Source organism: Onychostoma macrolepis, chromosome 17 (genome assembly GCF_012432095.1).
Source record: "Onychostoma macrolepis isolate SWU-2019 chromosome 17, ASM1243209v1, whole genome shotgun sequence".
NCBI lineage: Eukaryota > Metazoa > Chordata > Actinopteri > Cypriniformes > Cyprinidae > Onychostoma > Onychostoma macrolepis.
The window spans coordinates 20,606,847-20,629,820 of NC_081171.1; the positions used below are offsets into that span (position 1 = coordinate 20,606,847).

The window sequence follows — 22,974 nt, forward strand, 5'->3', positions numbered from 1 at the left end:
AAAATGTGGTCATGGTTTCTTTGTTTCTACATTAAACAGAAAAGGTATTTCTGAATGTGTCTTTCAGCTGCAGATAAAGTAAATCTTTATAGTCATGTGTGTTTAAATTTTCAAGTGCAATGATGAATCGTTCATGGTAATATAGTCAGGGTCTCTGGCTAAAGCTAAAACTCTTTATGACTACAAAGACAAAGATTTAAACATAACCCAGATTTTATATGGAATGTGTTTATTTTGGTCTAGCAAAGGGATCAGAGCAACAGTGGCTAGTCAAAAATAAGAAAATCAGAGTATACACATCAAAGATAAACTGACAGACAAGAAACAAATAATGAACAAATTATACTATGCATACACTGATAGTTTAAAATGACACCATTTCATTTGGAAAGGGCTCAATGGAGAAAAACATTAGCATATGAATAAACAAAGTCTGGGTAATGACAGCAAATTGATCAAACTCAGCAATTTGGTCTGTGCGAAGTTTGCAGAATGTTAAGAATGTCATTGCGGTTTCCATTACTTCTGTTCTTCAGGCAGTTATTATAACCAAATGAGATAAGAAAGGGCTGGAGAAGCGCATAACGAGACACTCCAGAGCACAAGCTCATTTAAACGTAATATTTTCTTGAGTTGGTTCATAAATAAATGTAAAAATTAGAGAAATCTACCACACACGCCGACAGAATTCACAGCAAATCATTAACAAAGGTGCCATTATCACTTCACTGAACAGAAATGAATATGCCCTTTAGCATATCTCCATGATTTAAGTACAAAATTGCTGAGCAAAACCTATATCCTTATATCTTATACCTAATATCCTTCTTTAAGCTGCTATTAAGTGCATCTATAAAATTCATTATCAAATATATGTAAAGGCAATTTCAGATGGTGCATTTCTTGGAAACCACACTGCCGTTATTACCACATTTACAAAGGTGGGACAAAATATCACAACCTAATGTATTCTACTGCATGATCCTCACTGGCCTTTACCATCACCATCTGATTAGATTAAGGATACTTTGACTAGTTATTCAATGTATTCAAATATTAAATGTTTCTCCGCAATAATGACCATTTAAGTCTTATAAGAGAATTTTATTTTAAAAAGTTGAAGTGTGTCATTTCTGCGGCACTATCTGACGAAACTGCAAAAAAAAAAGGGCATATTTTTGCCAAATAAACAGATAGTCCTGCCCCCAAACCCATGCCATTGGCTAAGCCAGTGTTGCTCGGGCTGGTCAGGATGCTCAAATGAACATTGAGAATTTTAAAACACCATAATCGCTTGACTTATGCTATCGTGTTTTAACACGCAACAAATACTACACCTCACCTTTACCAGTAATGTGACTGAAAGAGTTTTACTGAAATATGTCCTTTTAGAAAGATTACATCTAGTGTATTTTAGATTCATTAGTAGGTTTACATGAGTGTGATATTTCAATAACATCCCTTTGAAATATGAATTGGGTCTGAAAATCTTAAGGCATCTCTGAGCAACAGATTCAAGCAAGTCTCGGATTTGTATGAAGACTGGTTTCTAGGTTCACAGCAAAATGAAGAACAAACTACAAACAAAAAGTAAATTAGACAGCAATTGCTTCTACTAGAGTTGTGCAGCCCTTTGATTTAGCTACCCCACTTTACCGTCTACATCTACACGTGCATAGATAACGTAAGGAGGAGGAACGGTGGATGTTCACTTGAGAAGGTTCTGGAGCATGGCGGTCGCGTAGGTGGGTCGGGCCTGCTTGCTTTCGATGGCGTTCCTCAGGTACTGGATTCCGCCACAGCGCTCCCAGATCTCCTCAAACTGGCGCGGGAGGATCTCTGCTCCACGTTTTCGCGTGAGCCCAGTCTCCTCCAGACTCAGCTCGCACATCTCCATGTCGTCCTTACCTGGGTATAGCAAAGGATAAAAGGCATCACGCTATGCCTGAGTACACACCTCACATCCGCAGATAAGACTCGTATTTTCCAGTAACGGTTTCAACTGCTTTATCATTCAAATCCTGCTTCTGTTCTGAAGAATTCATTGTTCACAGTAGGGGAAAAATTTTGTTTTATCTTATCAAAACATTAGGTAGTGCTGAAGAAGGCCTTTGGTACCTGCTACCAAGAGGATTGGCTGCTTGTCTGGATGAAGCTCCATCTGCCTGGCGATCCAGGGCCCATCAAAGTGAGCGTACCACCAGCCTTTTTTCTTGTTCTGGGGGTCTTTGTACTGGTCCGCGGGTCGTATGAAGGGAATGCGGAAGTAACGTTGCTGTCGGTTCATTGCAATCTCTTGCTGCCTGGCTGGGACAGGTGGAGCGGGGTTCTGTTGGGCTGTAGAAATATAAAAGAAAATTACAACAGTAACAAAACTTTCTAAAAAAAAAAAAAAATTACGATAGTGGTATATGTCCATTTGAAATGTACTCAAGGGCCAATGGGTTGGTTGAAATCTAATTGCTCAAGTGTTTGTGCTTGTTCTGGGAGGTCCACCTAGAGTTCTGCACGAGATGGATTTCTAGAGTTCTGTCTCTTTTCTGCCCACTCCAGGAAAAAAAAAATTTATTTTTTATAATTTGTCCCACCCGTGACTTTCACATTTTGTCCCACTCACAAAAACCAGCAGGTAGAGGTCTACTTGGAATTTCAGTCCCTCTCCTGTAAGATTCTGTTCCGCTACGGTGCCATAGTTTATTTTTTTTCTATTATCCCCCCCACACACACTCATTTTCCTCCCACACTTAGCAATTCAAAAGTTGCACCGTGCTGCACTCCGTAATACAGAGGTCCAAATCAAATGCTCACCCCCAAGTCTTTATTACCACTTGCCCAACACAAAGTTTTGGTTCTTGGGCCAATCTGGGAGTCTGTCATGAACTGGACAGATGTCAAAAAACTGAATGGCTCCGAAAAATGAAAGGTCGTTCAGTGTAACATAACAGGTTACATGGCTTTGGTACATCGTCCAAATGAACCTGAAATATATAAGTATATCAGCACCATATCTCCAAGTAGATGCTTTTCCTTTCATGTTCTCCATTGAAGGCCAGGTTGCATATCATACTGCAGTCTTTATAAACTCATGCCATTCCATTTCAGGTCCTTCTGATTTAATGTGTCTCTATAATGGATTTTTAAGTGCAATGTAGTTGTATGTGAATGTAAACAGTCTGCAAAGTTGCAAAGCTGAAAGTGGATCATAAATAAAGTTATTGTCTCTCAAAAGAAAGAGTCGACTCTCAATCGCTTAAACGAGTTGTTTAAAATTCGAATCCCATTTTCATGAAGTTCACAAGTTACCACATTTGCATAATGCCTGCCTACATTCTACGTGGACATCCTACGAAAACTTGAACCCTGGTTTATTTTCACTTCCAATGGATGAGGCTGTGAAGAATTAGTGGTTAAATTCATCTTTACTACGATACCACAGCAGTATAATCCCAAATTTTGCTGTGTTCCTGTCCGTGAGTTCAACGCGATATTCATAAACTGGTTGTCCTTGAAAGATGGGTCAGTGCCCAGTTTGTTTAGACCAGTTTACTCATTCAAATCACAAACTGTAAGTATGATTATTAATTGTTTCTTTAATTTTCTTTCGAGTGTGCAAAATATGTTTTATGTGTTGTGTATGGAATGTCTGTCATTCTTATTAGTTGGAGTCAGTGATTTATTAGTACTAACGCATATACCATTATTGTTTGGGTCTTTACTACATTCCGTTTCCGCCATGCACTGTACACAGTAGATCAATCACATCGGAACAATCAGAGCAGAGTAGCCTCGTGCAAAGGAGGGGTTTGGAAAGATGAATCTTCAAACAAATAGTTCAAGAGTCGTTGAGAAATAAGGTCAATTTAAATACATATTATAAGAAAACAAAAGTGTTTTTTGCCCTTGCATGCATGTAAACATTGTTGGGAACTCCCAAAAACAAACCTTTCAAATAGGGGCATTTTAAGATAGGTCTCTTCACATCTCTTCCTAACACACTTTATGATTTGAGGTATCATTCATGTCTGTTCCCCACATGGTATGAGTTAAAACACCAAAGTAGCATTTGTTCAAATCAAATTCTTTACATCAAACCATCTATTTATACTTTATGCTCACTAAAATATATTAACCAAACATAAATGACATCATAAAAGGAAGTATGCATTTTCTATCAGTCATCCCCAAAGATGAAACGGCATCAGAGGTCGGCATAATGTCAAGAAAGTTCTCAGAGAAGTTCTCAGCACTTCAATATTGACTTTGCAAAGCCAGAAGCCTGATTTCATCTCTCAGAGAGAAGCAGCGTAAGCCCCATGCACCTGATACAAACACTCCACTGTTTGAAGGTAAAACACATCTGAGGATTTCACAACAAGAGAGACGGAGAGTTTGAAGAAGACCTGCAGGTCACAGAACTCTAAATCTTCTGTTTGTTCTGCACGAGCAAACACTTAAAAAGCACTAAAGTCTTCCAGCAACCAAACACTGTGACGTGCCTTTCAAGTGGGAAAATCAGCGAGAGGTTTGATTTCCTTGAAACGGCAGCGAGTGCCTTTAGATGTGCTTTTAGCTGTCTGCATTATGTACATGACAATGCTAACGCTAATCACAAAATGTGCCACAAGGTTCTTGAAAAAAACAACAAACAAAAAGTGCACATTCAACCTTGAGAAACTGCTGCGACACACATTCGCATAAAAAAGAACTTCAGATAAGTATCTTTCCAGAATAAATATTATGCTGAATCACCTTTTGCCATTACAAACGAAATCACCAGCTACATACGACTTGTGACAATTTGAATTCTGTTGTTCACCCACCATGCAGGCTATTCTCTTGGGGAAACAGGTCATATCTTACCATAGTCAGTGACCGATTTGGGAGCCCTCATCTCAGTGTCTGTATTTCGCTTCTTGTTCTTTGATTTCCAGGCATGGTACACCTTCAGACGACGATGAAATTCTTCTCGGCACGCTGCCAGCAACTCTATATCTACAAGGGTGAGAGATTACATAGTCAATACTGCATTGTCATGTATAACAAGCAGAGTTTCACATGACCTTTCGTTTGAAGTGTTCAGGCTTGTGCTGAACATGAACATGGAACAACTGTTAGAAAGTCTGTCTACGATCAATTAAATGAAGACTAAGTTTCCTAGCTTAAATGGTTACCAATATGCTAAACCTAACTTTTCTACATCTGTATGACTTTCTTTCTTGAATGGAATTCAAAATACTGTAGGATGTTTATCAGAATGTCTTATAGCTCAGGGGTGTCCAAATATGTTCCTGGAGGACCCTAGCTCCAACCTAATTAAACACACCTGAATCAAAGTAACCAATGTCTTCAGGCTCACTAAAAACTTCCAGACAAGTAGAAGCTGGTTGGAGCAAATCTCTGCAGGATGTTGGCCCTCCAAGAGCAAGACTGATGACCCCTGGCATAGCTGCTGTTTTCCATACAATACAAGTGAATATTTATAGGGAATGTCAAGCTCTAAAAAAAAGCACCATAATAAAAGCAGTCCGCATGGCTTGTGCACTATATTCACTATGGTTATCATTCAAGTCTTCTAAAGCTATATGACAGCTTTGAGTAATGCCCTCAGGCAAATCAGTGCATATTCAAGCTTTGAATATTCATGGCCACAAAGGAGAGCTATGGCAGAGGGGGTTTTAATGAATAACATCAAAATAATTTCAATCAAACATCAAAAACTTGAAATATAGTCCACAAGAACTTTTATGGTGGTCCTTATGGCCCAAAATCACTGTGTTGTTTTGTGGAAAGGAGCAGCTAGAACATTCTGCCAAGCATCTGATTTTATGTTTCACAGAAGAAAGACAACAATATGGGTTTGAATTGACAAAAGGGAGAGTTAATTATTTTCATTTTAGAGTGAACTATTCCTTTGAGAAGAGACAGCTGAAAATTAAACCAACATGACAGACCAAAAAGTCAGCGAAGCACAAAATGGATTTAAGTCTTTGTGATTAATGGTTCAACTACCATAAAAGACAAATAAACAAATCTGCAAATAAAAATACAGCATATATAATGCATTAACTTTCAAAATAAATAAATTATGAGAGCAAGCTCCAAAATCAGTCATTCCGAAAAAGCTGCGCTGTCGTAATCTCCATCATGTTAGTTTTCCATCTTCAAAATATTACATGCTAGTTCCTCCATCTCTCTAAAAATATTACATGTCAGTCTCCAATCTCCAAAATGACATGCTTTTTGACATGAACAGCTTCAGGTGAGCAGGAAGTTCTGCGATCAGATTGAGAGGACTGATTGCTCTTACCACAGGAGGTGTTGATGGCGTCTCGCAGCTCAGCGTACTTCCACTTGCTCAGGTCGTACTTCTTCACCCCAGCTGCCACCTTGTTGGCCTGCACCTGTACACCCCTGAAATTGCACAGAGGAGGAGCAATTTTGAGTTTTTCTTAGCTTCACATTTCTCCATAGGCAAAGGTTCTGATCTATCTCCTAAGCTCCTGTTACCAGCTGCTAAACATTCCCTAGGCCACAGCACAATCTGATGATTAATTGGCGTTCTGCTTACGTGGAGATACATTCTCTCTGAAACTTGTAATGACATGGAAATAGCACGGATCATGCCAAATTAACACCTCACTGAGCAAATTAGATGCAGCCTTGGCAACACTGAGCCACAACAGTGAGGGTGGTTGATGGCGGTTAATGATGGTTCATGGTGAGCGAGGGAGAGGCCGCACGTGAGCTCTGCGAAGGTTTTTGCAATCTTGAATCCCACGGTGCAGGGTGCTCCAAGCCAATCAGAGCAGGGATTGTCGTCTTCTTTACTAAAGACACACAAGGTCTGTGAGGCGATTGCAGAACCACCACCGGCCTGATTTTTATCCTAATGGCACCATTAAATACAACAATTTCAGGACTTGGGTACTATGTGATCACAACTTTTAGCATGTGGGTTTTTGATATGGTTTCAGGTGGTCCTGGATGGCTGAAGAAATAAATAAACAGTGAATGCAATCTATATCTGGTGATACCAATGCCATCATTTGGTAATGCAATTATTGTGTTACATTTATAATTACACTGTTGGCCCATCCCTTACACCTTATCCCACCCTTAAACCTACCCATACCACCAAACCTGTCCCTAACCTTACCTGTATCCCACCTCGATAGCAGCAAAAGTGTTTTGCAATACAATATGAACACAAAACGTACATATAAAGTGGGGCATTTAGTCTTTTAGTAGAGTGTGCAGAGTTATAGGGTTTGTAATTTAAACTGACCAAACAAATACAAATTTAGCTGTTTTGAAATAGATTTGAAGCTTCACTTGAAGCTGAACTGGTACAAACAAGTCTGTGCATGAGGAGAGAAACATTCAACCATTTTAAAGGATACAAACTACATTTGTTTTCAGAAAATGTCAGTAGTGCTTGCCTGTGTAAAACCGGTTGTGGGTTTCCAGGGAAATGTGTGTTTGCTAAGGTGTTCTAGGAATTTTTCAACAAGTTTCTAGGTTGTTTGTTACCATGTTTCTAGGGTCTTACTAGGTAGTTGCTGTGTGTTCTGAATGTGTGATACTGGGGTGTTCTGGGTAGTTGCTGTAGCATCTCTTCTTTAATGTAAACCTATGAGATTGTTTTTCACAGCCTGATCTGAGTTTGTCCTACACCTCTAACCCCAAGTATAATGGTATGAGGAATAATAATGATGCTATGATAAGCACCGCTAATGATGAACTCTGATAACCTTATAAGAGATTGTTGTTTGATTAGGTGACTTCAATAACAGGCTCATAATTCCCATCCTACTTAAGAAAGACCTGCAATCTCCCGAGCCAAATCATTTCTGAAGACAATTATTCCAGTACCTGAGGCCAAGATTTAAAGTCATAAAGTGATGATGTCACCCTACAGCCTTAAAGCAAACTTTCTCATATAAAAGCAGTGACAGGAGTCCCAGAAGAGACAGAGAGTTGTCAGTGTGAGCGGTGAGTGTGTGTCTGGGAGGAGCTCTTGCATGGCTGAACATGGTGACACTGGATGTAGGGACACTCTGTCGACTCTGACAGCTGTGAAGAGCAAAGCTGCTTAACAGAGACCCTGCGAGAGAAGTCACTGAACCAGCAACCCTGCTGATTAACCCACTCATACAGGTGTAAGCGGAGTGCTAACACAAACACACAGAGGAACAGAAATGAAATGTCAACACTAGTGCTAGGAAAGCTGCTCATAATTCAAAGCAGGTAAACTACAGTCGAGTAAGCATTTAAAAAAGTAATTACTACATTACAAACTAATAACAAAAAGTTCTGAACTCTATTAAAGCTATTTAAGGTGGGAAATACCTTTTAAAATATACAGTGGCCCCAAAAATGTCTACATATTAAAATGTATCAATGTTATTGCATTATATTTTATATATATATATATATATATATATATATATATATATATATATATATATATATATATATATATAAAATGCAATAACATTGATACATTTTTAATATGTAAATTTTAATATTATATTATTATATTACAAGGAAACATTCAATTGATCAAACGAGACCGTAAAACCATTTATAATATTACAAAAGATTTAGAATTTCATATAAAAGCTGTTTCTACAAGAAGTGCAACCATTTTCAAGACTGAAAAACAAATGTGTCTGAGACTGCATTTTACCATAATTTGTTTGCAGATGTCCTTTGATTTGATATTTTATGCAAAGCAATGATATTCATACATTTTAAGCATTGCTTAAAGCATTCAGCGAGTACAGCATTCAGCAGAAAATACAATATGAAATAAAAAATTCTGAAATATAAAATTCTGCAAAAGAGCTGTACAAACCAAACCTCTAGAATTATTACTATAAAAATACAGGTAGAGTTAGAATCACTACTGCTTCTGGTTAAAGACTCCACAGCACTGGTAAACTGCCATATGGGGCATTTCCTAAGTGATGTGTAGACAAGACCAAACAGGCTGATATTTTATTGTGACACATTTCCCTCTGCTAGAAGTTAATTGAAACTGATGACTCCAGATGACAGCACAAGAAGGAGGATCATAAACACACTGCAACAATATTCTCATTCCTTTTAAAGCAACCCTTAAACATTGTAACGATCTAAGCGCATGGTCTAAAGCGCACGGCTCAAGTGCACTCAGGGCGTGTCCGAATCCACTTTTGCTAGTTTAATGATGGGAAAACGGTCTGCGCGCCCGGGCGCATGATCTAAACGGGTTGTGCCTATATTCTCTTAATGAGTAATGGGTGTTTATTGGGCATAACGTGCAATAAACCAATCAGACTCTTATCGCTTTAAAAGCGAGTTGCGCTCGCGCCATGGCGGATTCGCTATTTAAACGGCAGAATTTTAAGGCGCACAGACTGAACGCTTCTCCAGAGAGCAAACGGATCTGCTCGTGTGCGAGCAAATAGATAGGCTAATTCTGATACACACAATTACTATCCATTATGACATATATGACATTTTTATATTTATGTAGCCTACACAATAATATTATTTTACACTGTAATCCTTTAATCTTTAATATTTGGCATGTTTGTGTGCTGCTGCGCATCCCTGTGTGTAATAAGCAAAGTGAACGCGCGTTGTGGACCCGCCCAGAGGCGCATTTTATACTAAAGCGCTCTTTAAACAACAAAATAAATAAATAAATATATTGCACCATTGACTTTAGACTAGGTTTGAGTTGGTCTATGGCACAGTCCATTTTCAGTTCCTCAAAATAGCAACGCGCCAACAATGCGCCTGAACACACCTCTTTTTTAAACCATGGGCGCACAAATGGGCACAAATGCATTTGCTATTTAAACAACGCGGCGCAGGACGGGAAAAGGAGAACTGCGTCGGGCTGAAACTAGCAAAAACACTTGCCGGGTGTATGATAGGGCCCTAAAATGCAAAGCCAAGTTTCTTTCTCAAGTACCATCATACAGAGCTGAAAATGTTCATGCTGAGAGCTTTAGACATGCATAAATCCAACACATATTTTGAGGCAACATAAGTAAATGGAAATAGGGTTGTTGAGCTCCTAGCATAAAGAGAAAAAGGAAATAAGACCGAAATGGATCAACAGCCATAAGAGACTCCTAAAAGGCTCCATGATTTTTTTTTTTACTAACCCACAAATAAATTTTAGCATTTTCTGAGGAAAACATGAGTAGTACTTGAGAGTAAAAAATTGCTACCACAACAATAGAGTGTTCTGTAAGTGTTCTCGTAATCCAAAGGTTGCGAGTTCGAGTCTCGGGCAGGCAGGAATTGTAGGTGGGGGGAGTGAATGTACAGGGCTCTCTCCACCTCAATAACACGACTGAGGTGCCCTTGAGCAAGGCACCGAACCCCCAACTGCTCCCTGGGTGCCGCAGCATAAATGGCTGCCCACTGCTCCGGGTGTGTGTTCACGGTGTGTGTGTTCACTGCTGTGTGTGTGCACTTTGGATGGATTAAATGCAGAGCACAAGTATGGGTCACCATACTTGGCCGTATGTCACTTCACTTCACTTCACATATATATACATATGTAAACACAAACTTTTTTTTTTGGACGCGATTAATTGATTTGACAGCCCGAATATTTAGTGTTGGGGGTTTGTTCAAAGTATGAACAATAGTAAGAATGATTTTAATAGAACTGTAATTGATGAACACCTGTAGAAAAAAAAAAAAAAAGACTTAAATTCTCAAGTTATGTTCTTGATTTCATTGGTTCATGCTCCATTTCTGTTGGAAAACACAAATCTACAAATATAACCACGTGCTAAGTCTCTATATTCAATCCAAGAAAAGAATTTATTCAAGTACTTTATAAAGTATTTAGGTTAATATCAAAACTAAGAATTAGCCCATTGTTTGCTGTGACTTTCTATGAGTAATCTTCTATCTAGGTTGTGGTGAGATTAGGACAGGACGTGATTGTGGGTGAGTGTGGTTAGGCCGAATGAAGTGGAAAATTAGGGGAAAAGGAGGCCTGTTCTAGCTCTTACATCTCTGTGAAGAACCAAACACCTGTGGTACCGTCACTGGAGGGGAGAGGAAGCACAAAAAAAAAAAAAGAGGTTTGGATGACAACACGGTCTTCTCAGCACCCAGTTAGCACGTGTAATAACAGCAGAACAGCCTTTTATTTTATTATACATAAAGTAGGAACAGGCGACACTTCTTTGTCCACTTCCATTAACTAAATGAAATATGACTCTCAGTGCTGCACCGCAGGCGTCTCGTGTTTCTGTTTACCTGCTTTTGTAGACACACGAGTTGGCTGCAGTAAAAATGATTCATGGCATTTATGTAACGCTGTCTGGCAAAACCTTGTTCTTTGTTTGTTGTTCTGTCGCCGCTCGAGACCATACAGGGGCTTTTCAGATGGAAATCTCCATATAAAAATATCTGCGGTTTATGTGCGTTTTATGAATGGTAACCAGGGCACAACCCGGCGTGGAGTCTTCCTTTGTTTGATTTCATCCGGTGACGCTGTTTGAGACGTTGACTTTATTATTTTATTGTGGTGTGTGTGTGTGTGTGTGTGTGCGTACCTGCGCAAGCTGGGGTCAATTTGAGCTTCATCCTGGATGAGTTCTGCCTCGCTCTGAGCGATCCTCATGGCCAACTCTCTGTCCCTCCTCTCCTGCTCCAACATGGTCTGTCTCTGAGTCTCTTCCTCTCGCTCCAATGCCAGCTGCATGTCAAGTTCAGCCTGGAACAAACATACATTCCCGCAAATCAATAATACGCACACACACAATCTCAACACCTTCAGCGTTTGCCACACCTGTGCCTTCTTTCAGTTCCAACTGGATGGCAACACACAGAGACACAAGCATACAAATGGGTGCCGGCAGGGGTGCCGACGGTAATGACCACATATTTGAGCTCAGAGCATTGAACTGTGGTGGGCCAAAGAAGAATTCCAATGAGTTTGACACCATCCCTGTTAAAAAAGAAAAGACTTTTGGATGCTTAGTTTGCTGGTGTCCTCAAGCAAAACCACCATTTTCACAACATAGATGCTAGTTGATTTGCTAAATTTTGTTGGTGAGCAGCTAGCTAGATCAGCATCAATCCAGAACTAACCAGTAAAATCCAGCCTGGACCCCATTTAATGGTTTGACAGGCGCAGTTTCTGCACTGTCAAACAGCTTCACAGTATTAAACAAGAAATTAACAGAATCAATGATGCAAACTTCAAAAATGTAGCTGTAGCAAGACAATTATTCAGCTCCAGTCAGTTCGATGTTGGATCAGTTCAGCTCAAAACTGTCAATTAATTATAAAAAAATTCAATTAGCGATAATCACCTCAACTGAAGACAATAGTGTTGTTATTCAGCTTCATTCACCCTCATGTTGTTCCAAACCTGTATAAGATTCTTTCTTATGTAAGGTATTTTGAAGAACCAACCAGTTGTTGGTCCCCATTGAGTTCCATAGTAGGGAAAGAAATACTATGGAAGTAAATAGGGACCATCAACTGATATTTTGACTACCAGCATTCTTCAAAATATCTTCTTTTATGTTCAACATAAGAAAGAAATATTTGCGTGAACTATCCCTTTAAGTCAGTTCAATGTTTATTCATTTCAGTTCAATAACAGCATCGATGTTGAACAATTCGTGAATTATGAATAAATTTGATTCCGCTAAAAGCAACTATACAGGAGACAGTAGTGTCATTATTCAGCTCAATTCTGTTCAAGTTTTGCTCTCATCTGACAGTATCAGTGCTGTCAAATCGATGGCATTACAGAATAGTAAGTGTTTTTTAGACCCAATTAAGCAAACAAAAGCCGACAGAGACAAAGAACCCAAACTCCATCAGGTGAGAGAAACTGAGGAGAAAAAACCTTGAGAACCCAGGCTCTGTCATGGGACCAGTTCTCCTCTGGCCTAAATGAACGGTCGGGGTACGTCACACTGGCATTAGCTGGGAAAGGTGTTGATGCATTTCTGGTTTAAACAGGAACTCAGGGCAGGACTTGTCCCTTTCCTTAAAATATCCAGGAGCTTTTAGTTAACATCACAGCCTTGAAATATAATGCGGTACTTCAGTCAGAGGACGTTCTCGATCTGGAGAGCATTTGATTGGACGAAAATGTTGATATGCCCACGAGTGCCAGATGAGGAATATTTTGATTGGAAAAAAGAAAGTTCAATTTAAAAGCGTATACCTGCTAACACCTGATTTGCTGACTTTAAGGAAGGTTGCGGCAGCCTTTTGGTCGTAACATTTCTCTGCGCAATCACCATGATGCTGTTTAAGGCAGGCTACAGAATTCCCTCAATCTCTCCATCCGCAGGCGTCTGGTACATCTGAGGGAAGAGAGATTAGCGGGGTGGCCCTGCCCCGATGCACCGTAACCCATCTATAGCACTGCCCACAGAAAGGATATTAAGCCATTACGCTCCTGCTGTGTGCTAAAGTCTGATTAGGTGTATAATCGAGGCTGTACTGCAGCCAGCCGGCTTGGGATTCTACGTCTAGACTGTGCTAAATGAAAAAAGGAAAAAGAATAAAAACAAATGAAATGAACAGCATGGTTTTAGATGTGTGAGGACAGTCTGGGAGAGAGTCCAGCAGCGTGGTCCAAACGCATAGGTCAAAACAGAGCAAAGGAATGATTGAAGAGAAAAGCTTTGATGGAACATTTTCACAGAGAAAACCTTGAACAGAAAGAAGAATGGTGCAGGCGCTATTCTGATAGGAGGAAAAAGCAAGGCAGCTGAGGATGAATACTCCTATATACAAAGACATGTATAGACAGGGAGGGTTACGGCACACACTGGTCATGATAAATCAGAGCTATGAATCAAACTGCTAAAAGCAGGAGAGATTTGGTGGAAAACAGAGTGATGTATTATGGCTGAAAATAACAGTGATAAAGATTTTATAAACAGTGTGACAAAACAGTCTTTGAGTGAACTGCAAATGTTTTCTTTTGCAAAGGTCTTCAGTTCATTCAAGGACTCCCAAGATATTTTTGAAGTTAACAGAAACAATTGTACTTTCAAGGCAAGGTGAGAGAATAAACATAGATCATTTTTATATAAGGGGGAAAGAAAGATAGAGAAAGAAAGAGAGAAAGATTTGGCACAACATAGAATAGAATAAAATCATTTAATGGAAATAGGCTTAAAATATTTTATAAAGGCTCATTTGTTAACATTAGTTCATGTTTTATCTAACGTCAACTAACAATCAACATTTTTTATTAATTGTAGTTGATAAAATATAATTGTTGATTCATGTGAGTTCAGAATGCATTACTGTTATTGTTAAATATGTTAACAGATACAACTTCTGATTTTAAAAATGTATTAGTAAGTGGTGAAACATTAAATAATATAATAAAATACTACAGAAGTATTGTTCATTGTTAGCTCATCTCAACAAATGTAGTTAACTGATGGAACCTTATTGTAAAGTGATATCAATATGGCACAGAAGGAATTAAATAGTTCTCTTAATAGAATAGAATGCTTAAATAATAGTGTGTTGAAAAAATAGAACTGGCACAGGAGAAAAATAGAATTGGTAAGGACCATCACAACAACAGAATCAGAATAAAATAGTGAATTTTAATAAAACAACAGAATGTTTTAATATAAAATGGTAGATTGAAAATGAATTGAACCAGATTTATCCCTAGAAAATAATAGAATGGAACAGAATGTTTTAATAACTAATAGAGTGTTTAAAAATAGAACAGTGAAAATGGCACACAAGGAAAATAGAATTTGTAAGGACCCTAAGAACAGAAAAGAATCAGAATAATAGAGAACTGTTTTAATATAAAATCGTTGATTGAAAATGGATTGAACTAGATTAATTTATACAATATAATATAATACAATGTTTTAATAAATAATAGAGCATTTAAAAAATAGAACAGTGTTAATAGAAAATGGCACAGAAGAAAAATTGAATTGTAAGGACCCTCAGAACAGAACAGAATCAGAATAAAACAGAAAATTTTAATAAAACAACAGAACATTTTTATATAAAACAGTAGATTGAAAATTGATTGAATCAGATTTATCCCTAGAATAGAACAGAACAGAACAGAATAGAATAGAAAAGAAAGGAGCACAGAAGCCTTTGAGGAGTGTGCAACAGTTTCCGGGCAGCATGGGCACAAAGCGTCTCTGCAGGGTGATACATCTAGAGGGAGCAGCACAAGGGAAGTCAGCCAAGCCCCCAAACACAGCATCACCATCAGGAGAGAGGGGACATAGGACTTTCACTCCGCAGACGCAGCATAATCCAGCCCCAGGAGGCAGGTAGGGGCTGATGAATAAACCCACAGGCCGCTGTGGCAGCTCAATACAGTCATGATTATGCCTGCGGAACAGCCAGTCCTGAACATGCCAGCGTGAGACGGAGTGGGCATTTGGTTTGCCCAAGGAGTCAGCGGAGGAGAGGAATCAATACACAGAGGGAGCACGTATACACATACACACCTGCATGACTCGCTCTTCCTCTTCTCTTTTCTTTCTCTCCTCTTCCTCTTGTTTCCTCTTCTGCTCCATCTCGGCTTTCCTGATGGGAGAGAGATCCAGGGTGGACCGTTAATGAATTACTCCAGCCTGCGGGGAATTATTCCTCCTGACCCACAGGAAGGGACGTGAAAACACCCACAGATGGATTCACAACTGTCACAAAGAGAAACGTGGACTGCATCTAGTCTTTTTAGTGCAAGCGAGTCCCTTCAACAGCAGCTGAAATTGAATAGTGCGCTGTGAACATTGTTGGTGAGCATCGTTACCAAATGTTAGCATTTTCATATCAAAATGCCCTATGCATTTATATACATCTAACAAACAGCAAACTAAATCTGCTGCATCTTTCTTTGTACTTTGTTGATCGTGTATTTGGGTATTGATATTCTATATGCATCCTTGCCAAATCTTCGACCTTGAATATAGGGAGATTTTTACTAAATAAACATGAGGGGAATGGAGGGGTACAGTAAAGATACAATTTCAGATGAATGTTTGCTGCTCACAATGAAGGAGTGTGATTTGCATTATAGTGGGTCCAAAAGTCTCAGAGCACTAGAGAATTTCTTTTTCTTTTTTAATTTAAATGTACATATTTAATTACAAATTGTATTATTAACATAACAGTCTGAGAAAAGTTGTCCCCCTTTTGTATGACCGTCTTATGATTTAACGACAGCGGTACTTGAGCTGACATGAACAAAACCAAAAGGTCATGTTATAGTGTATGTTTCTATGTAAATATATAGTTCAAAATGTAATTTATTCCTGTGATGGCAAAGCTGTCCATCAGCCATTACTAGTCTTTAGTGTCACATGATCATTTATAAATTATTCTAATATGTTCTCTTATGTTTATATCTTAACAAATATAAACATCTTTACTGTCACTTTTGATAAATTTAATGTGTCTTTGTTGAATAAAATATTAATTTATTTTCAAAAGAAAGACAGGAAGGAAGGAAGAAAGAAAAGAAAAAGAATGGCAGTACACCGCTTTTTAAACTAATTTTACAGTCCATCATAATCCTAAAAATCCTACATCATAATCTTAAAAATCCTATATCAACATTCTAAAAATCCAAAATTTCCAGGTCTAAATTGGATGTTAAATAACTGACTTTCAATGTTTCAAAGTTTTGGACCCCACTGTATATCAAACCCTTGATATTTAGTGAGAGCCATCAAAAGAATGAACATGCTATTTTGCAAAATGTCATAATTAGCAATGTATATAAATAAACTTGACAAATAATTGTACCTGGTATGTTTGTGTAATGCTGTATAAAAGTTAGCTTTAAAACCTTGCATTGCTATCTGGCCAGGAAACAGAACATTGCAGTATATTTTATAAGCGACAGGTTCCATTTTATAATGGCACAGCAGACAGCATTCATAAAAAGTTCTATATAGAGAGAGTGCAAATAACTTAAGGGTAATGTTGTTCATTTACGTTGACTGGAGTTATACAGCTAATTTTGGCTCCAACAAATCGACGAGGTAAAATAGTATTAAAAGCAGTATCTCAGAGTAAAACTGGGCCATGCTAAAAGATCATCTCATTATGACCAAATTCAGGGTCTTATTATTATATACTATGTTCTATACTATACTGTATATATTATTTATTATTAATATATTATATACTATACTATATATAATTATTATAGAATTTAATATCATTGTTAAATGACATTATAATTAAAAGCTTGCATGGCGCTTTCTGTATAAATGGGGCAGCAACTGCTTATAAAGCTGTGATCTAATTGCTTTTATGTTACATAAAACCTCCTGAGAAGGTTTGAAATTTCTGAGCTGTTGCTTAAATGACAACTGTGCGATGAGCTTTAAATAAATGTGTATATTCATAATTAAATTATCCTGATAATTTAGTCATCCATATAGGTTTCAGGGTTGGAAGGGCTGCACCAAACAAAGCAAGCAGCATAAAAGTTGCTGTTGTTGCGTATACTAGTGTGGAACTAAATATTCTTTGACAAGACTATAAACATAGAAATATCATCATGGCCTGATTCGTGAAACGATGACAGATGCTGTCCATGACAGCAGACTCCGGAGAATGCATAAGAGAGAGCAGGTCAAGCCGAACCCTCCAGTGATGTATTAATCTCTCTGCCAATCCCCTCCCACACCCTTTTTTTCAGCTCCTGTTCTTCTTTCAAATGCACTGGGACTCTGACCTAATGTACGGTTCATCCTATTCGAAACTTGCGACGTGACTCACATGCGGCGGTCTTCTTCCTCCTGTTTGCGTAACTGCTCCTCTTCTTCACGTCTCTTTCGTTCTCTCTCCATCTCCTCCTGGATGCGCTTGAGTCTCTCCGTCTCCTCCTGCTCCTGCTTCTTCTTCTGCATTGAGGAGAGGAGCTGCTCCGAGCGCTTCACCAGGCCCTCATACTCCTGCTCGATCTCCTTGCGGCTCATCACCGTAGACTGACAGAAGCGATGAAAAGAAAGAGTCACATTTGATTTATTTGGATATATTTTAGTTAAGATGTCCACTTTAGTTACTTATAAAAGAAATTGCTCAGTGTTTCAGACCGGTAACTTGTCTTTTTGAGCTGTTTATTGAAAGGCAATACTGGTCACTGAAAAGAAGAGGCTCACTTGATCGTGTTGTATGTTGAACTCAATAGAAAGACAAGCCTGTGTGACTTTCTTTTCTTCTGTGAAACACAAAATGAGAGCTTCTGTTTTCAATACAATAAAAGTGGATTCATATCACAGGAACGCAATAAGAGTGTTTATTTATTTAATCCGGCTTCCAGAAAATAAAATATGCACTTGTTTTGTATTTGATTTATTTGATCATCATGCAATCAAATGAATCAAGAGTTTTAGAGTTTGATGTTTTGTTCCGATTCTTATTTTATGCATATGACTTTAAGTACTAGTTTTTGTGTTCTAAAGGCTGGATTCTCTTACTTTTTCTACAGCCTTTAGAAGTGCTTCAGGAAAGTCTTCAGTAAACTCTTTGTCAACTGATCGAACTTCAAATTTGACTCGTGGTCTTCACTGAAACATACTGCATGTAATACTGTGTTCCCTAACAATAGAATATTTTTGTATGAGCAACCAAAATGTATCGCGTTATTGACCAAACGTACTCATTTTGAGCTTGTTTTCAACTAAAAAAAAAAATACTGCCTTTGTACATGTCAGAGCAGGTTTGACATCACTGATGGAGGACACCGATGATTTCCATGCGCATTTAACATGACTGAAAATTAGATTTTCAAACTGAGGTTTGGTTCTCGTGATTTGTCATGAGAGGACATAGAATATAGTGTTTGTCATTTGTATATTTTACTTTTATGATACTTTAAGTACTTTTCAAAGCTTGACAATATAAATCACTATCCACTTTCGTTGTATGGAACACAGAAGCTTGGACATTATATCTAAATATCCCCTTTAGTTTTTTTCCAGGAAGAAAGAAAATAATAAGGGGTTGGAAGAGTGAGCAAATGATGACAAATGATGACCGGAGAGGCCACTCAGCGCCTCCTTTAAAAAGCTTTTCCTCCTGTGCTTCGTTAAATAAATTTGAACAAGGTTTCGCAAAAAAAGTGTCAGCAACTCAGTGGTTACTCGTCAGCTCGGCGACAGCGGTGACGCTGGGCCACATGCGCCGCAGTTGTATTAATATCCTGCAGATATTCATTAAACCTGGATGTGGATTTGGTGCCATCTGGCAGAGCACCAGAGGTGCGTGGAGGGGTGCAAGCATTGTGAATGATCATTGTACCGCAGAGGGATGGGGACTCAATGACAAGGTCCGTCTCACCCCCTAACGCTAGATGAGTTAGCGCTAGTGTGTTGAATGACAGCCATTGACACAATCTACGTTATTAGCCAGGGAGGCCACAGTAATCTCCAGTCCAGATGGTAAGGTAATAGGAGGCATTGCCAATCAAAAACCAGATGCTAATCAAAACGTGCTATGCTAATAACAAAGAGGGCTATCACGGGTGCAGAAGTGCAGAGCGCATCTCATTTAAAGGGAGGAACGGAGTGTTCAGGTAGAAAAGCTTCAGCTCTGGTGCCAGCTATCTATCAGGGAGAGGGCGCAATGTCTCTCGAGCTCCCTGTCAATAATGCACTCCGAGTCTGACAGATGAGGTTGGGCTCCACGTAGAGAATACAACAATGCATATACTGCATTCAATCAGCCACAGCTGAAGTTCGGAGGAAGGCAAGAAATCAACACTAGAAACGGCATAATGCGGCAAAGCCTAGAAAATCGACTTGACAGCGTGTGGTGCGAATGTCAATGATGATCTGCAGACAGAAATCTCATTGTCGACTGTCGATTTGCATATTTGTATTTATTTACTCTGCTGTTGAGTGCTAGATTTTCTGATGAATGAGATGAAAAGCTTCTGCTCTCTTTCTTTGGGCCCTAAAAAGAGAGACACTTGAGGCTGGCAAACAATTCTAGCCACAGCTTTAGACCGCCTTCATCAGGACATGGAAAAACACACACCTGTTGAATTATGCATGGAAACCGATACACGACGGCAGACTAAGAAAAGAGCTACACCGCGTAACATCATTGTGCATTGTAAGCTGGAGGAGGTGAAAGGGGGTTTGTCAACCTTGGGCGGTTTTCCAGTGGAAAAGCTCACCTTGATCTTGGCCATGAGGGCATCAGTGGAGGCGGCCAGTTCCTCGACCTGTTTGCTCATTTCCTGTTTTCTCTCTTTGAGTCCATTCACAGCTTCGTTGAATTTCTCCATCCTCTTCCTCAAATTTTTCACCTTCACCATGCCATCAATGCTGCCAAGAGAATAGAGACTATGGTGTTCACTTTTATCTCCAGTCTATTAGTTTATTAAAAAATATATCCTTTGTTCACCTCTTTGGTGATATCTTCAATGCTTTTAACTTCTATATTAGATCTCATTTTGATATTTTGGGTCATTTTGAGAGGCATTTTTAATAATACTGTAGGAATAGTTCACTCAAAATTTAAAATGTGCTGAAAATTTCAGACCATCCAAGGTGATAAAACATCACAAACCACAAGTAATCCACATGACTCCTGTTCATAGATGTACATCTTGTGAAGTGTAAAACTGTGTGTTTGCTATAAACAAATCCATCATTAAGGCTTTATAATGAGTCCATAATGTCACTTTCTGCCATAAAAGAGTCCATCCTCTTATGTCCTTTCACATCAAAATCCACCAACATATTTATTTAGAATTATTTTTCTCCTGATTCAGACAAGATCGATTTTTTCACTGGAGAAAGCAATATTATGGATAATGGACTCTTATTAACTGTAAGCAAAGGTTTGAAGATAAAAATATCTTAATGAAGGATTTGTTACTTACAAATACACAGCTTTTCAAGTCACAAGATATTAACTGATAGACTGTATTATTGTGATGCTTTTATCAGCTGTTTGGACTCTCATTCTGACGGCACCCATTCACTGCAGTGGATCCACTGGTGAGCAAGTGATGTAATGCTAAATTTCTCCAAATCGATGAAGAAACAGAAACTCATCTTGGATGGCCTTCAGCAAATTCATTTATTTTTAGGTGAACTGTGCCTTTAAGATCTTTTCAAGGTAATACAAATATGGTAGACTTTCTAGGAAAAAAGTATAAAAGCTTTTCAAACCCATATGAAACAAACATGAAAGAATAAATTTCTAAGAATTTTAAACTAGACTTTTTAAAAGATTTTTCATTGATCCAATACATAATTCATCTCTGTCACTGACAGCTTTTCAAAAACACCAAACAGATGCAAACAACACAGTGACACCACACTGACCGAAGTGTTGGAAAACAGATCCTCACACTGAGTTTGCAATGCATGAGCAATCACGGTCACTAATAGAGGCGTGCTGGTGTGTGTACATACCGAGGCTTGTGTCTTCTTTTGCATAGCCACATGCGAACAGTCTTCTGAATCTTGATGCAGGCACTGGCCCTGAAGCTCATTTTGTTCCTCACTGTGCCAAGTAAAAGAAAGAGGAAAAAGATGCTTACTCATCAACAGCATCAAACTATAACACTTCACAGGTGAATGGGAGGGCATGGGACACTTCTAATTGCTTTTATGAAAGGCAGTTTACTGAGGTTATGAAGGGTGACGTACATTTAATAACTGACAGTGTGCACCACTGGACCTTTTTCCAGCGGCTGCACACCAGCCACTTATTGACCCGTTTTACAAGCTCGGCCAGGTGCTCCGGATCAGACTTCATGATCTGGTCAAACTCTGCAAACTGAGACAAACACAGACACATGTTAAGATTTATATAGCTGCATTTACGAGGTTCCCAATGTGCACCAGCTTAATGAAACAGTATAGCGGCTTTAACAGGCTTGTATTATCCCAACCCTCATGAGAAATATCATAAGAAATTATCACCTTCCCGGGGCGGAAGAAAACCCTGGTCAAGCCAAACTTGTAATCGTTCGTGTTGAGGCCAAGTGCTTTAAACAGAGCCTGCAGAAGGAGACAATATAATCAGACAGTGCAGTGTGTACTTTATTAAATGTCTATCAGAAAATCAACAAGAATGGCATGATGGCCTCGAGCCTGTGCTTACGCTCTTCCATTTCAATGATGTTAAATTTGATGTTTTTATGCCTTGGAAACTTAAACATTTGGTTTTCTGTGCTGTTTTGAACATTACTGCCAGAGTGACTTGTGAGTTAGAATCAGAATGATTTGAAATCAGTAATGTTTTCTGCCACTTTGCAGCTGAAGTGTTTATGACATTTGTAGCTGTCAAAGAGTTACATTATAGTGGTTACATTTCCAGCTGGTATTGCAAATGAAAAACATGAATTGTTGTAAACAGATTTTTTTTTTTTTTTTACATTTATAAAACAAATATGCTCCTAAAAATGCTTAACTGAAAATCCAATCTAAAAGCCTGATTTTTCTTTAAGTAACATTTCTCAATGAATTTTAAACTAGACTTTTAAAAGATTTTTCCTTTTCATTGATCCAAGTCATAATTAAGATTTGTCATGGACAACTTTTCAAAAACACCAAATAGATGCAAACAACACCATGAACACACTGTAACATAATCAATAATGTTTTGCACTTTCCAGCTAAAGTGTTTATGAAGTTTGTAGCTGTCAAAAAGTTACATTATAGTGGTAAAATTCCCAGCTGTTAAAGCAAATGAAAAACATAAATTGCTGAGCTTTTTTGGGGAAAACAACATTTAAAGACCAGATATTAAAAAAATATGCTTCAGTGAAAATCCAAAATCAAAGCCTGAGAGACAGCAGGAAAAAAGCCCTTATTGTTAAATGTTGATTATACTCTAGAGTCTAGACATTACAAGCATGATCATCAGAATAAAGAAGCCATTTTCAATAATTGCAATCAATCATTAATTGCAGCCTAATCATATACTGTATTTGTGTGGAATCTAATTGCA

General features: G+C 38.5%; 1 protein-coding gene across 2 annotated transcripts in view; it reads right to left on the minus strand.

The window, feature by feature from the left end:
- Positions 1-222: 222 nt before the first annotated feature.
- Positions 223-22,974, minus strand: part of myo6b (myosin VIb) — a 58,335-nt gene continuing 35,583 nt past the window's right edge. The window contains exons 22-32 of one of the 2 annotated variants that reach the window (XM_058749280.1): positions 21,945-22,022; positions 21,669-21,798; positions 21,432-21,522; positions 20,183-20,333; positions 17,779-17,987; positions 15,495-15,573; positions 11,574-11,734; positions 6,308-6,411; positions 4,861-4,992; positions 2,119-2,337; positions 223-1,908 (exon numbers count right to left, since the gene is read on the minus strand). In XM_058749280.1, the coding sequence (XP_058605263.1) occupies positions 1,709-1,908; positions 2,119-2,337; positions 4,861-4,992; positions 6,308-6,411; positions 11,574-11,734; positions 15,495-15,573; positions 17,779-17,987; positions 20,183-20,333; positions 21,432-21,522; positions 21,669-21,798; positions 21,945-22,022 (1,554 nt within the window). In that variant the 3' untranslated portion in view covers positions 223-1,708. Of the gene's footprint in view, positions 1,909-2,118; positions 2,338-4,860; positions 4,993-6,307; positions 6,412-11,573; positions 11,735-15,494; positions 15,574-17,778; positions 17,988-20,182; positions 20,334-21,431; positions 21,523-21,668; positions 21,799-21,944; positions 22,023-22,974 lie in introns of those variants that run through there. The other variant, XR_009266717.1, reaches the window with a different exon arrangement.